This window comes from Python bivittatus, unplaced genomic scaffold (assembly GCF_059951505.1).
Source record: "Python bivittatus isolate LINGU-HERP-01145 unplaced genomic scaffold, Pbiv_v1 ctg000980_np1212, whole genome shotgun sequence".
In the NCBI taxonomy this organism is placed as follows: Eukaryota; Metazoa; Chordata; class Lepidosauria; order Squamata; family Pythonidae; genus Python; species Python bivittatus.
Genome location: NW_028277125.1, coordinates 10,153,620 through 10,169,310, shown reverse-complemented (window position 1 = coordinate 10,169,310; position 15,691 = coordinate 10,153,620). Strand labels below are relative to the sequence as shown.

Here is a 15,691-nt window from a genome sequence, read left to right as displayed (position 1 = left end):
TGAACAGAAGCGTGGGCTTTTGCTGTCTGGTTTGTCCCTAATTATTTGGGAATAATGAATTAAAAGCAGATTTTTGTTTTGCTTTTATTCTCTGGGGCTGACCTTCTGGCTGGCTTTCTGTGACTCAGCAGAGCATATGTTGTAGTGTTTAGTTTTACATTGAACTGAGTGATTTACAAGCCTAACCTAATTCTAATTCATAAACATACAGATGTGTGCATAAGACCATCTGCCCTTGGTACCATATTTATTTGTGTGTGCTTCCTTGGCTGAGTGCGTGCACGCATACATAAATAAATTGTATTGTAATTCCTGTTTAATGGTTGCTGCGTTGGCTACTGGTAGGCTTCCAAGATCCAAGTACTGGTTTTGATTTAGAAAGCCCTATATGACTTCTCCTAGGGACTGTGTTAAGGGTCCCTGAGAGAGATCAGTGGGACATGAATCTGGACACCATCTTCCGCTGTGTTAGTCCAGATGCTTTGGCATCCCTTGTCTCCAGAGATTCACCTGCACCTTCCCTGGTGGCTTTTTGGAAGGTGGTCAAGATGGTTTCACTTGAACAGGCTTTGGGGAAATGATTTGATTAAATCCATTGTTGATATTTTTAGTTTTTAGCCCAGGCAAGGGGTTAGACTTGTGATGAAATGTGTGTCCCAATGTTGGGATGTAAATCCTATCATTAACGTATTTGTATCTGATGTGGTGATGCAAGTTTGAAAGGGAAGGGATTGCAGCATGACCCACATTTTGTTATTCTTCCATTATTGTGGTTAGATATGACTGGATTTTGTTTTAATAAACTGGCTGTATCTTTTTATGTTTTCATACTGCTATATTTATGGGCGTGAGGTTGCTGTATATTACTGAATTTCTGCTTGTTTTTTGGGATTATTCCTGGATGTTGTAAGAGTCTTTGGAACTGGGCGGTACACACAGAAATATATGAAATAAACATGATGATGAGACATGGTCACTTCCCCCAAAGTTCCTACTGGTTTTACCTCTCCAACCAGCTCTCTTCTGTTAAGTAGGAGAACGTCTGATCCCCTTATTAAAAAGCTTTTTCTTCAGAAAGGTCTTTGTAGATCTCTGCCAGGTAACCTTTATTCAAACTTGGAATGATTTTCATAAGACCTCTTCTCAAGTTCCCTCTTTTTAGTAACTCTCTCAAAGTATAAGGAGGCAGAGGGATGGTTCATTAAATCAATGGGAATTATTGATAAATGAGTGGTTATGTTGGAGTAAATAGAGGCACTCAAGAGGCTGCTTCCTGAAGTTAGAGAAAAAATTGAGAATAAATGGATCTCAGAAAGGTACAGCGCTCAATGGATCTGACTTCTGGAAGCAACAGCAACTCCGCTTGGCTAATCTTTTAGCTTTTCTCCCTCCAGGGATTGTAAGTGGTATAGCTTCAGCCATTCCAGTAGGGAGTAGCAGAAACTTTCCAACTGTTTAGAGAAAAAGAGAGAAACCAGAGGAAGAAATTCAACAGGGAGGCAACAAAGCTAAGAAATCTCAACCTGGCCTGGCTGTCGGTGAGGATAGTGATGAGGAAATGGGGTGGCAGAGAAATGGAAGAAGGGAAGGAAGAAGCTGCAGAAAGCAGCACCTGTGAATGTAAAAACCGTGTTCTGTGTTAGGGTTGTATAGAATATTCCGTTCTGGGAATAGAACGTGCTGGAACATTCCATTTTCCTCTTGGGTTGCACCATGTGGGGCCTCCTTGGTATGGTCCAGGAGCAGAATTCTTTGCCCATTCCGTTCTCTGCATTTTCTCTGTTCCTTCTAGTTTTCTTCGGCCTTTTGCAAAGCACTCAAACTTTTTCAGTTCCCTGATTCCTGTCACCCCTTTCGGTCATGCTTTTTGTTCAGGCAGACCCTTTGGACATTTGCATCCCACTGCTGACACCATGTTTGATTAAACTGGGTTGATTTGGTGGGAAATGGCATAATTCCTTCTAAGGTTATTTGGGAATAGATGGGTATAATTCTTTAGATCTACTTTAAAGGTCTCACTGATGCCACCTCAGGAGGATGAATTTAGAGTTCTTATATTGAAGTTGGATGCTATCTTTTCTTTTCTGCTAATGTAATATCTTAGTGGTGGTGTGCAGGGTGGGAGAAAGCCTATCTGTTTCTGATTTATTTAGATGATCCGTTGATTATGAACCATTAAAAGTTTATTTAGCCACAACACTGTACAGCATAAGCAGGTAATATAAAATACAAGTTGTTTGGCTTTGGAGAAGTACCTCAAGAAACCTTTTCTTTATTTAATCACATGAAGATTATTTAATTTGTCTCATGGGCTTCCAGTGTCTAATCCTTTTTCTTTCCTTTCTCCCTTTTATATTCTATTCAAAGGTCAACTGCCTCTCTTAATGCTCCCCTCCCCAATTCCCTTAACGTTTGTAGAGAGCCATGGAGATGGTCTTGAGGGAAATACACAAAAGTTGTTCCAAAAACAAGCATTCCTTAAGCCCTGGGAAAGGGGATCGTATTAGAAGGAGGCTCAGGCTGGCTCCTCCTTGACTCACTTTGGTGTAAGAGGGAGGGGAGGAAAAATACAATCAGACTTGCAATATTATATTACTATAGCTCAGTGTCAGGGGGAAAACCTCGTCAAGCATGAGAGACATACACACCAAAACACTGACCACTTCAAGATTTCAAAGGTTTTATTAAAATTTAGTTCAATAACCAAGAACATAACATACTTACATAAATTCCCATTGCAACGAGGACCAGCACGGACAAGCGGTCAAATGGACAGCTTGGGGCCAAGTGGCCCCGACCCCCTCTCAGCAATCTCTTTTATTCCTTTAAACCACAAACATAACTCCCAGGTTTTGCAACTGTTTTTCGTGCTAATTTTATAACACTTCCCATTTCTCTTGCCACATTCCTTCCATCAGCATTTTACTTGTCCCATCTGTTTTCTGGCTTCCCGTTCAATATATCTGATAATAAGCACATGACTGAAAACTTCAGTTCACATAGTAAGTTTATTTATTGCTCTGTAAGCTAGTTTTATTATAGCATTAGCATTTATTGCTCTGAAGCTAGTTTCATTAATATGTTTCAATTAGTCAAAAGCCTTAAGTTTCATAAGTTATTTTCTCCTCACAATCCCCACTTTTTGTCCTAAGGACAATACAATACTGAATGTATCCAAAGCTAACTAGCATCATTCCAGTTTAGGACTGGAAGAGTATTTTACATATTCATAACTAGGCATCCTTGATATAAGATAAAAGGGAAAACCACCTAAGGACTGCTGTATCATAAGACACAATTGTTAATATGTCATTGGAGAGTTTCATAAATCTCTTAAACATTTGGAGAGTCATAAACCGGGTTATTCTCAGGAGGGTTTATAGTGGCAGGCAATCTTCTCATGGAGGCATCAACCTCTTCTTGCTGAGTGTGCTGACAAAAAGTTGCCCAGGAGGGCACATAAGATAACTCAGAGACCAAATCAGGTATAGGAGTATAGGTTGAAATTACTGAAGGTATTCCAGAGGCTAGTACACTGGGCATGGATTCTCTGTGAGACCACAAACTATTGGTTACTTGCATCATTATAGGAACATTTGCTTTCATCTTGGTTGATAACAAACACTTTTGAATTAATAAAAAGACAAGATACAAAATAAGGGTAATGCAAAATACCGTAAGAAGGAACATCATAATTTTTCCTCCAATTCCAGAAAAGAAAGTTGAAAGGAAATTCCAGTTCTTTCCAGTGTCAAAAGAACCAAATGGGGTAACTGAGTCTTTTTCATACTCTGCAACTGCCCTTTTTATTTTTTCAGTGTTGCTGAACAGGGTTTTATTTCCACCAGGAATAAAAGCACAACAAGAATCCCCAACAAGTTTACATACACCCCCTTCTTTCGCCAAGACATAGTCTAAGGCAATCCTATTTTGTAAAGCAGTCTGACGGATGGCAGACATTTCAGAGGCAATAAGTGAAAATTGTTGAGTAGAAATGTTGGAGACTTGTTCTAGCAGAACAGAAAACTTTTTGCATTGGTCCCAAAGCATATAAACCCCAGCACTTGGATATACAAGGACAAAAAATCGGAACCACCCGTTATCTAAAACAGCAGAACGCCTTTTAAGATGGTTGGGAAGAGTGGTATCACTCAGTTTTCCCAGCTGGCTGAGAGTCAACGGGTTTAAATCTATTGGTTTCTTAATGGGCATTAGTCCTGGAAGTAAAACCCCTATATGACATAGACCTATCCATCCTGGGGGTAATGCTTGATAAGCTCGTTCCCCACAAATGAAATATAGGCCCTTTGGGGCCATGATACCATGAATCCACTTGACAGGATCAAAGATCGTAATGTCTGCAACAGAAGCATTTGTTCGTTCCCTAGCGGGTCTTGATGAATCATATTTGCAGGTCTTAGCTAGAGAAGAGCAAAGTGAAAGCGAACATTCTTGTGTGGTTGCTGATTGACAACAAATCGAAAGCCAGCGTACCATTTTCCCATTTGTTTTCCAAACCCGTGAATAATCATAACATGATCTGAAGCAATTTGGGCAATATGGCGCAGACATGCGAGAAATAGGACCACTTAGGTCACCTGAATAAGAACAAGGCAAAGGTCGGCTCAGAGGATAATCTCTCCAAGAAAATGTTAAACGAATGGTAAAATTGCACTTACTCTGACCCACTGAGACTAAAGGTAAATAAGAACTATTTGGACCAGTAGAGCCCAGACACACATCACCATTTTCGACTCCATGCAATAGATGATATTGGAAAGACTGCCGTGCTTTAGTTATATCACCAAGGCTCATAAGTCCACTAAAATACCATGATGTCTGTTGATACCACTGAAATGGTAATGATTTGGTAAATAAAGGAACTACATGTTTACCAGATCCTAAGTTATAATTACATATCCAACAATTACTAAGATTAGTATTGGAATGTGTAGCCCTATAGGTTTCTATCATATATAAGTACATGTTATCATAAATATCAGAAGCAAAACTCCTGTGGTGTTGCCGTGCAATTTTACGTCTGGGGGTTTCATTTTCTATCACAGGAGGTGGTGAAGCAGTTTCAGACTTCCCTGGCGGTAAAACAAGGTATAAAACATGGTACAAATTAAGACAAGTGCCAATAAACAATAATATAACTATTATCCACACTGCAGGCATTAAACATTTTCTGATGTAATAAGTTTCCTTTATATGCTTTTGGGCCTCCATTGTAACAGTCAATTAAAATACTGAAAGTTAATCGTCAGAAATGAGCTGTCCTTTGAGGGTTGCTGAAACCGAGACTGCAGGACGATGGCTTGCTCTAGGACGAAGGTTATAAGTCGGCGAATGACGATTGCGGGCTAAAGGGGAGTGGAGGTTAATAGCACTTACTTCCCCATCAGAGAAGGCTTCTGCCTCTTCTTCTGCAGTTACTTCTTCAACAATTGTGGGAAGAGATTCTTTAACTGTCTTTGCTTTGTCAACTCCTCTGTGGGCTTCTCAGTTTTCTATTCTGGGGGTCGTATTTTCTTAGTTTCTCGACCTTAGCAACTTTAAGATGTGCGGACTTCAAGTTGCCAAGGTTGAGAAACACTGCATAGCCTACCTCAATAAAGCAAAGTTCTTATCATCTCCTGAAGTCAGTTTCCTGATCTGGACAATCTTGAAAGGCTGCTAACTTTCTGATGGCCTTCCTGGTTAGTTAGTTTTTTACTTGTTTTCTTCCAGGATAACAAACTACCATTTTGTTACAACTCTGCCCACTTATTTTTGGTTTTGGCTTCACAAAGTGGGGGCACTTGGGTGTCCGTGGCTGATCATGGGAGTTAAGCAGGGTTAGGTTTGGTTAGGACTTGGGTAGGAGATACTTGGAATTCCAGCGCTGTAGATAGGAAGTTGAAGAAAACAACCTGGAAGAAGCTGATCATGAACGCTCCTGTAGCAGTGGCATGGAAACTGCAAGGAGTCAAACTTGCCTGAGGGGTGTTCTATCTTTACCTGCCCACAACATGTATTACACCCTCTTTACCCATCTTTAACCAACAATTAGTCCTACAAGACTGGAGGGGCCCTGATACGGTGATTGGGGGGTCCCCCTACTTAAAGGCTGTCTATGACATGGAAGCAAAAATTGGACTTGGAAGAAGCAGGGTAGAAAGAAAATTGATGCTTTTGAACTTTGGTATTGGAGAAGACTCCTGAGAATAATATGAAAGCAAACAAATGGATCATCGAACAAATCAACCCAGAGTTGTCACGCAAGGCACAAATGACCAGGCTCAAATTATCCTATTTTGGACACATTATGCAAAGACCAAGCTCTCTGGAAAAGGCTGTAATGCTGGGGAGGGTAGAAGGAAAGAGAAGAGGATGACTAGCAGCAAGGTGGATAGACTCAATTACAGTGGTGATGGGTACACCATTGGAAGACCTGAAAGACCAGGTTAGGGACAAACCATCATGGAGAAAATCTATGCAGTTTCTAAGAGTCAACACTGACTTGATGGGACATAATCAACTAAGCAGCCAATCAATTAATCAATCTACTTAAAGGCATTTCTGCAAGGTCACTTTAATGAAAAAATAGTTCCCCTTCAATACATTTAATATACCTTCTCATAAGAAAAAGCATACGGTTCGCACTTCCAGAACTGTATGTTTAGAATTTTAGGAGGAGTTTCACATGTTTTAGTTCTCTGCAATGAAACCCAGTATGCAGACGGTGAGCATATCAGGAAGAATGGTTCTAGTTTGGATGGTTTCTTTAAAAAAAAAAAAAAAATGGGTTTTCTGATTTCCAGTTCATACTCCTCCTTGATTCCATTGTTTGAAACCGAAAAGGTGATTATGAATAGATTAGAGGAAGGTGACAGCATTATTAAAATTAGATGATCGTGTTTGCAACGTGCTCAGTTCTAATAGAGGCATTCACTGTTCCCAAATGAACTTTGCTAGCAATCTTTGAAATGTGTATCAATGCTACTTTATTACAGTGATGTCATAGGATTATGGTTTAGATGTCCTGTTCTCCATAGTCTTGCCTCTCATAAATCTGGACTATTATGGAATGATGTGGTTGGAATCTGTGAAGGAGGAATGTGCATTTTTAAGGATTATTTGGGATGCAATTAATCCCTGTTATACTATGGTCAAATGCCTTTTGTGGAATTTCAGTTGGTGGGAGCTGGTTACTAAAATTTGGAAAGAGAGTGTGTTGTGCATCGTTTAGAGGCTAAGGGCAACCTATGGCTTAGAAAAAGTTGTGCCATCTGCCTGCACCTTTGGTAGGGTTGAAGGAGAGACACAGAACTGATCCTAGTGGTTTAATTTTGATCGCTATTTTCCCCTGATTTTGGAGAAAGGTCTTAGCAGGTGGCAGCACCTGGCCAATCTTACCTGGGGTCAGAAATTAAATCAGATCAGATGGGGTGTGTACTTGGATGGACGACCACTTGAAAATACCAATTATGTAGGCCAACTTAGGCTGGAAAATGGAAAACAACTCCAGGAAAAAGGCAGTGGCAAACCACTTCTGTCTCATTCTCAAGAAAACTGTATGGACATCTCCACAAAATCACTAGAGGTTGAACTCAACTGAAAGGAGACTAATTTGAGGCAAAAGGGAAGGATTGACACATCTGTGCAGACACATTTTGTAGAGAGTGGAGTCCTGCTAATGATATATAGGGTAAGTGCAGCTTTTGTGGCAACATTAGCAGGACTGAATGAACTAAGAGAAGAAAAGGATGTCCTTTGCATCCGAATCAGTGTGTAAAATGACAAATGAATTTCATCTGGCATATCCAAAAGCTGTTAAACCAACATTTGGTAAATTGAGGTTTCCTGTACTGTATGGGGTCTGGCCAGTCTGGGAGAAGATGAAGGTGGCCCGGTTAGTTTGACAAGCTATAGGAGAAAAGAACCGTGATCTTTTAAAGTTGCTAATCCTGCAAACAGTTTTAAAGAAAGTAGAATTCCTCCCCCCGCCCCCAAAGCTTACTGTTCCCTCTAGTATTAAGGAATTCAAGGGCCATGTTTAGATTAGCTTCTGTGTAAGAAGAAATTAAGGGAGCCATCTTGTGTTCTTCTAAGTCTTGAAAACAAGTCTTGTTTTCAGATAAAGCAAGTTTTATAGACTTTCGGGTTGTGCATAATTCAGCCCTCCTACAGAGAAGGTTATTATTATGGTTCGTTGCACAGTCAGCCAGATGTTTAGACTGGATTTGGCAATTTTATCCACCTATTGAGTCCTTCCCAAGGACCTGGCATAGGCAGATGTTGTTCTTTGATGGTTTTAAAGGTATCATTGCAGGGTATAAGCTGTTCCAAGTAAAGCTGCCTTTTACAATTGACTGATGGTGATTTGGAGGGGACCTGGAGTGCTGGAATGTACTAGGCAGGTAGAAATGATTGGAGACAAGCAATCTCTGAGATATCCAGGCCCTATGCCATACAGGGCTTTATAGGTAAGAACCAGCACCTTGAATTGCACTCGGAGGCCAACTGGCAGCCAATCCAGCTTGCATAGAGTGATGACACATGGACGCACCAAGAAGTGCCTGTTACTGCTTGCACCGCTGCATTTTGAACTAGCTGTAGCTTCAGGTGGTCTTCAAAGGCAGCCCTACGTAGGGCACATAGCAATAATCCAATCGTGAGGTGACCAGGGCATGAGCGACTATCCGAAGGGCCTCCTGATTGAGGAAAGGGGGCAACTGGCGCACAAGATGAACCTGGGCAAAGGCCCTCCTGGCCACAGCTGCCACCTGCTCTTCGAGTAGCAGCTGTGAGTCCTGAAGGACCCCCAAATTGCACACCAGTCTTGACTGGGGAAGGGCAGCCCCATCCAAGACCAACGATGGTGACAGCCCCGACCCAGGGGGTCCAAACAGCCACAGGCACTCAGTCTTGTTAGGAATGAGCTGAAGTCTGTTCTGCCCCATCCAGACCTGAACAGCCTCCAGACACTGGGTCAGTACAAGGTTGGGATTAAGGTTGGGAGTATTTCTATGTGTATCTCATAATCTGCGTCATAAATTTGGGGGATGCTCAGGAATGGCACCAAGATTGCAAGGAGAGGAGAATGGAGGAAATCCTGTTGTGTAAGCAAAAGTCAATTGGCACGTTGTTGGGTTTGGCTGCTGATAGCTACAATTGCCTGATCATGATGTTGATACTCTAGATCAGGGTTCCTCAACCTCAGCAACTTTAAGTTGGGTGGACTTCAACTCCCAGAACTCTCCAGCCAGTTGAAGTCCACTCATCTTAAAGTTGCTGAGGTTGAGGAACCCTGGTCTAAATGGGAACAGGAATATGTAGATACATTTAAGAGAGTTTGTTTATGAACCTGGGACTGCTCGGTTGTGTTAAAAATCTTCCCCAAGATTTTTGGTTCCCCTTCTTAGGAACCAAGAAGAACTGCCTTTAGGAGCCAAGCCACCTAGAACAACATAAAATCTCATGGCACCTAAAACTAATACATTTATTAAGACATAACCTTTTCTGTTCTGACTAGGTTAGCGTACTCGTCTTCCTTTATATTTTAGGAAAGAAAATTCATATTTGAATTTTTAAATGATCTTCTACCTTCCTAGTTCCTTTTCTCCATTTCCTCTTTAAAAAAAAACTGATTGCAATGTAAACCATTATTTTAAATTATAAACCAGTTTGGAAGCACTGGCAGAAAGACCACATTTCACTTGAGTAAGTCAGTAAATAAATAAAAGATGTGTTTGTAAGGTCCAGAGGAAGCCAACAGACATGAAAGCAGAAATAGGGAAAATGTTGTGAAATACTTTTCTTTTTCTCAATGCTTTGTTTTACTCCTTCTCTGTTAAGAATATATTCAAAGGGTCTTCGTCTTTTAGCGGTTGGTTGCCTCTTTTGAACATTGCTTCTGTATTTTGGCCATGAAAAGTTCTGTACATGATTCAAAGGCAACTCAGCTGCCTGGTGTTTGTCATCTTGTTGGAGGATAAGTTATATTTATAACCCACACACTTCAAATCTCAAGTGTCACCCAGCAGGTCTCTCTGAACAGGGAGTTGCGCTGATTAGGATGGCCAAAAATATTCCAAAACAATGTTATAGATTTAAATACTTAAGGTCGACTGGCTGAAGGACATCCCTCTGGTCGTGAAAGCTTACATGGCTAAAACTTTGCTAAGGCAATTTTTTCTGGTTCATTCCAAGATACTTAAAATCCGTGATGATCAAGGGCTGTATTGCTACATAAGCAGAGCGGGCATTACGATGTATCTGGGAAAAGAACATGTTTTGCAGAGACTCCTAACACAGCACGAAGCATCTCGAGAGTCTCTGGGCACAACGGTGCATTGCATTTTAACTGTTTAATTAACCTGAGTAAAAAGTGGTGCTTTGTTGGGTTCTGGTTAGTTTTGTCGCAGTTGCAGTAGAACTGCTTAACTTGTCTTTTTTGCAACAAATAGCAAGTACAAGCTCAGTTTGCACCACGCACTAACCCATGGTTAGCTGAATAACAGTTTACTGAATTAATATAACTGCCTGGGTTTGCACACTGTACTGAACCATAAACTAACCACACTGCCTTGGTTTGTACAACAGAACAACCCGCAAACTAGTTAGCCTTATTTTAGCCAGTACTGTATGTTGTAGCAGCCCATGCACTTTGGGATGGAAACTTTCTCATACAGCCTCAATTTTGGGGAAGAGTTCAGTTGTTGTCCAATCTCAGTAGTGTCCCTAATTGCACCCTTCTTTAGTTTTGTCCCACTATGTTGTGAGTAGGAAACAGACACTGAATCCTATCGATGTGGAATAGTGGAAATGGGCAATTCCTGGGTTCAAGAGGAGAAACAAATCTTCTGGACTGAATTGTAGCTGCGCTAAAAGAGCAGATGTATAGCATGGGGCAATCCAGGAGGCCCAAGTGATTGCAATGGTGAAGAGTGCCTATTTTGGGCTCGAAATAGCTTTGACAGCTCTAGCCATTCTTGGACATAAGAAACTGCCTGCAGTGATCTAAGTGCCTTAGTAACCTTGCATGTTAGATTACTGTAAAACACTCTACATGGGGCTACCCTTAAAGATGGTTCCAAAGCTTCAGCGGGTGCAGAATGCTGCTGGCCTATTAATGAGCAACAGAAAAGATGTAGGTCATATTACACGCATCTACCATGATCTGCTCTGGTTTCCATTTCACATCTAAGCCTAATTCAAGGTATTGCTGCAATACCCTTCGAGGCTCAAATACACCCCATGGGAGACTAAAGACAACTTTTATTTAGATTGGCTTTAGTAATATACAGTTATTCTGAAGTCTGATTGTGTACCTCCTCCTCTCTCTTTTATAACCATGTGAATTGGGGAAGTATCTGTCTGAGACATTTGTGTATACTTTCTACATGTCCTAGACTTAATCTGTGTTTTCCTTCTCACCTCTTTGGTTAAGATTCTCCCCTCTCTCCTTCAAGGCCATTCTCTTTGTTCTCTACATGTGCTTCAGCGATGGGCAATGAACTTGGCATAGCTACTTGGCTGTGGGCTTTCTAACATGTTGTTTTCTTTGGAGATGCATCATTGTGAGCAATTCAGTTTCACGAGTTACTTAAGATGCACACACCTCTTCATCCAAGCTTTTGGATTCTCTTGATTTATTTTCAGCTTTTGAGTCTGAATTGGTAGTACTGTTTTTCAAGCTTTGCTATTTTCTTTTATACATTGTTCTGATGTTTGTGATGGTCTCATGTCTTGCAAATGCTTGAGTCAAGTAGTAATTTCACAGAAAATATTATATCACAAAACGGAGTACAAAATCAGATTTCTACATATAAAAAATGTGTTTGGCAAGATGCCTCAGCTGTTTAAAAACGGGATTGTTCAAAGACAGTCTAAAAATCCAAAATAGTTGCTATGATCTGTATTATTTAAACCTTCTATCAGTTTTTCTGAGCCACATTATTTGCTGGGAAATGCTAGTGGTTATTAGAAGCAGATAGCTTAGGAAGGGGGAAAAGACAATTATCCCAGAATTATTTACATGTCACTTGCATTTATTTATTTATTTATCACAAGTGCTTTTATGCTACTTCAAGAATTGTTGTTGTTGTTGTTGTTGTTATTATTATTATTGTTATTTTAATTTATTATAGCTGCCCACTCCCATAGACTCTGGGCGGCTGAGAAAGAAAAAAAATACAGTGTCATTCAGTGCAATAAACATGTAAGATGTATCACATGTAATATGTGACCAAATCATCTCTAACCATATGTATAATAATTTATGGAATCATAACACCATCATTCCTCTCAGAGTCATCTACTCCTCTGTCCCCAAATATTCTTTTGGAAAGCAAGCTCTTCAGAAACTTTCTGAATATCGAGAGTGAGGGTGCAGGTGTTATTTCTGGTGGGAGCTTATTCTATAGAATGGGGGCTCTTGCACAGCAGTCTTGCTTTTGGGTTCCATTCTGCTGCCAGTTGCTGTAGGTGGTGGGGACTCAGCAAGCACTCTCTGCAGACAGTTTGGGTGGGCAGATATGGGAAAAGGTCTGGGTAGGGGAAATTCATGAAACATGGTGGAACGTTATAGCCTGAACATCTTAACTACCTCCTTTGATCTCACTTACCTTCCCTTTCCTCTCCCATCTACAAGGCCTACACATTCCGTGATCCTATATCCCGAAAACATTGCATACACAGGCTTTGGGATATATCTTTTCTTCAATATTAGATATTTTGCCATAGTCTACTTCCTGATGATTAAACAGTAAATCTGAGGACTCTTGAATTATTGGCTCAGATGAGTCTTAAATGAATAGCCTTCTCGTTGCCGCAGGATATATTAAAATGAATAGATTTATCCGTTTAGAGCTCCTGACAATCCTTTGATAGCAGAAAATATAGGCCACTATATAATTTAATATAATTATATATTAATAGCAGAAAATTAATAGCAAAAAATATGGACCATTATATGAACATATTTTGCAATGCTATAAAGCCATGAGCCCAAACATGGCACCTAGAAATATTCCAGTTCTCATGGACCCCTCTCTTGATGCAGAATCTCACAAAATATTATCCTGTTTAAATATATATAATTCTGTTTAAATAATTTTAAACAGAATTATATATAAAAGTTGGCATGCTGGAAAGCATTGTCTTTATCTTCCTTTCCAAGAATGCCTTTGGATTCCATCTAGGAATTCTTAGGAGATAAACGTGGTAAGTAATAGTAGTCCAGTGCTTTGTCCTTTCTTTCTGAACACATTTACAAAGTAAGTCTGAAGTTGATAATGTGGGGGTGGGGGTGTCAAAAGAAAATTTGCAAGGAGGAGTTTCACCAGTTTGCCTTCTGATGAGCAGGTTTTTTGGTTATTGGCTGTGCCCACTGTGATTGTCATTTTGTGAATAGGAAAGCTGTGCATAGCATCTATTTCCTTTGAGTGATTGCAACATGCACTCAAAATGTGAAATGTGCCCACTGCTATAGTAATTGTGTGTGTGTATATGTATTATTATCAATCTATCAGTCTACTGTAGGATGAAGGCCTCTTCGTTGAAGGTTATAGACCTTCAGTGTAATCTACTACACTAGTCTAACGTGGATTGGTAAACAGATGTTTTTCAGTTTTTCAGTCTATGGTTGAGAGAGTGTGACTGGCCCAAAGTCACCCAAGCAGCTAGTCTAACACCTTAACTACTATACTATGCTGGATCTTCAGATGAGAGAGAACAGTTGGCCCAAAGTCTTCCAGTGAGCTTCCATGGATGAAGGGGGACTAGAACCTGGGTGTCGTCACACTTAGTCCATCACCTTAACCACTACAGCATATTGGCTGATAGAGTGTGACTGGATGTTTTAGTAGATTACAGATTGAACATGTGCCAACAGTGTGATGCAGATGTTAAAATGTCAAGTGATATTTTGGGATGTATTAACAGGAGCACAGGGTCCAGATCTTAGGAAGTAATTATCCCACTCTATTCTTCCTTTGTCAGGCTTCAGCTGGAATATGGTGTCCAGCTTTAGGCACCACAGTCTAAAAAGGACATTGACAGGTGCAAGTTTAAGTTTACCAAATGGTAATGGGATGGGAAAGTAAGTCATGTGGGGAATGGTTAAAAGTACTAGGAAGGTTTATCATGCAGAAGAGAAGATTGAAGGGGGATGTTATACCAGTCTTCAGTTATCTAATGGATTGTCATATACAGGAAGGGACGGACTTCTTTGTTGCCCCTAAAGACAGAACTAGAACCAGTGGGTTAAAACTACAGGAAAGTAGAGCCAGGTTAGATATTAGGAAGAATTTCCTAATGATAAGAGCTTTCAACCAAGGACTAGATTGTCTCATGAAGGGGTATTTTCCTCTTTATAGGGTCTTAAAACAGAGGCTGGATAGCCATCTTCCAAAATGATTTATCAGATTCTACACTTAGGAGGAAGTTGGATTAGAGGACATCTGAGATATCTCCTAATTCTGTGATTCTTTAAAGGAGACTTTATGTCCCTTACCATGCTGAAGAATTACGTCAGGTAGTGTATACTCTAATGATTCTCTGTTCTTCTCTTCAGGATTCTGAAGGAGGCCTTTATGTCTGCATGAATACTTTCCTGGGATTTGGAAGGGAACATGTAGAAAGGCATTATCGCAAGACAGGACAATGTGTATACCTGCATATGAAGCGGCACATGAGAGAGGTAAGTGCTGTTCTAATCAAAACTTCTGAAGGCTGCTTCAAAAATTAGTTTCTATTTCAGCGTTTATATTTGTTTGAAAATGTAATTTGATGAACGGCATAATAAGGTTGTGTAGTTCATGAATACATATTGAGAAAGTTCTGCTCCTAACACTTCCTCCAGTCTCTGTCTTTGTAATGGAAGCTGCTTCAAAATCTGGTCTGAACTGTGGAGTATTTCTTGGTTTTGTAGTTATAGAGGAATGTGGTCATAGAGACATTGGCAGTGATGGTTCCTCTCTATTTGGAATTGATTAAACTCCACTTTGGGAACCATGTTCTGTTCTGGACATCTGTTAGCCTTTCAAGGTAGGTCAGGTCAAGAAACAGAAGCAATGGGGATTCCAGGAATATTTTTTATTGTTGTAGGGTAGGATAACAGGATCTTGGAAACGTGACTGAGTTTCTCTTGTCCCATCTTATACCAAACATAATCAAGGCGGGGTTATTTTGAGATTCTTTCTCACACTTTCTATTTTTTCAGGAATGAGTTTCTCTTCCTTTAATGGTTCATTGCTCTCTTCCCCGTTCCCAAGGCGAAGCCTATATTCTTTCACAGCAACATGATTTAGGAAGGATTTCAATGCATTGGAACAGCTTCAGAGGAGGACAAGCAGGATCAACAAGAGACTGGAAATCAAATATTGTAATATGTTGAGAGACTTGGTCATCTTTAGCCTAAAGAAGAGAGATTTGAGAGAAGACACAAAAGGACTTTTAAGTACCTGAAGCAATGTTGGTAGTCAGTTTTTAAAAGCAGAAGCTATCCACCATTTCAACATCTTCATTGTCAGTTCTAAGGCTGTAGAATTGCTATACCTGTTGTCATTAATTTAGTCTTCTTTATATTTAATCTTAGTCCCATTTTTTCATTGTGCTCCAGACTTTAATTACTAGAGATTCCAGATCATTTGCATTTTCAGCTATCAGAATAGTGTCATCAGCATATCACAGGTTATTGATG

At 40.2% G+C, this 15,691-nt stretch overlaps 1 protein-coding gene across 3 annotated transcripts in view; it reads left to right on the top strand.

Moving 5' to 3' along the window:
• Positions 1-15,691, top strand: part of USP13 (ubiquitin specific peptidase 13) — a 92,403-nt gene that overhangs the window by 4,372 nt on the left and 72,340 nt on the right. For all 3 annotated transcript variants that reach the window (XM_088131925.1, XM_088131924.1, XM_088131926.1), the window contains exon 2: positions 14,564-14,689. In XM_088131925.1, the coding sequence (XP_087988051.1) occupies positions 14,564-14,689 (126 nt within the window). The remainder of the gene's footprint in view (positions 1-14,563; positions 14,690-15,691) is intronic.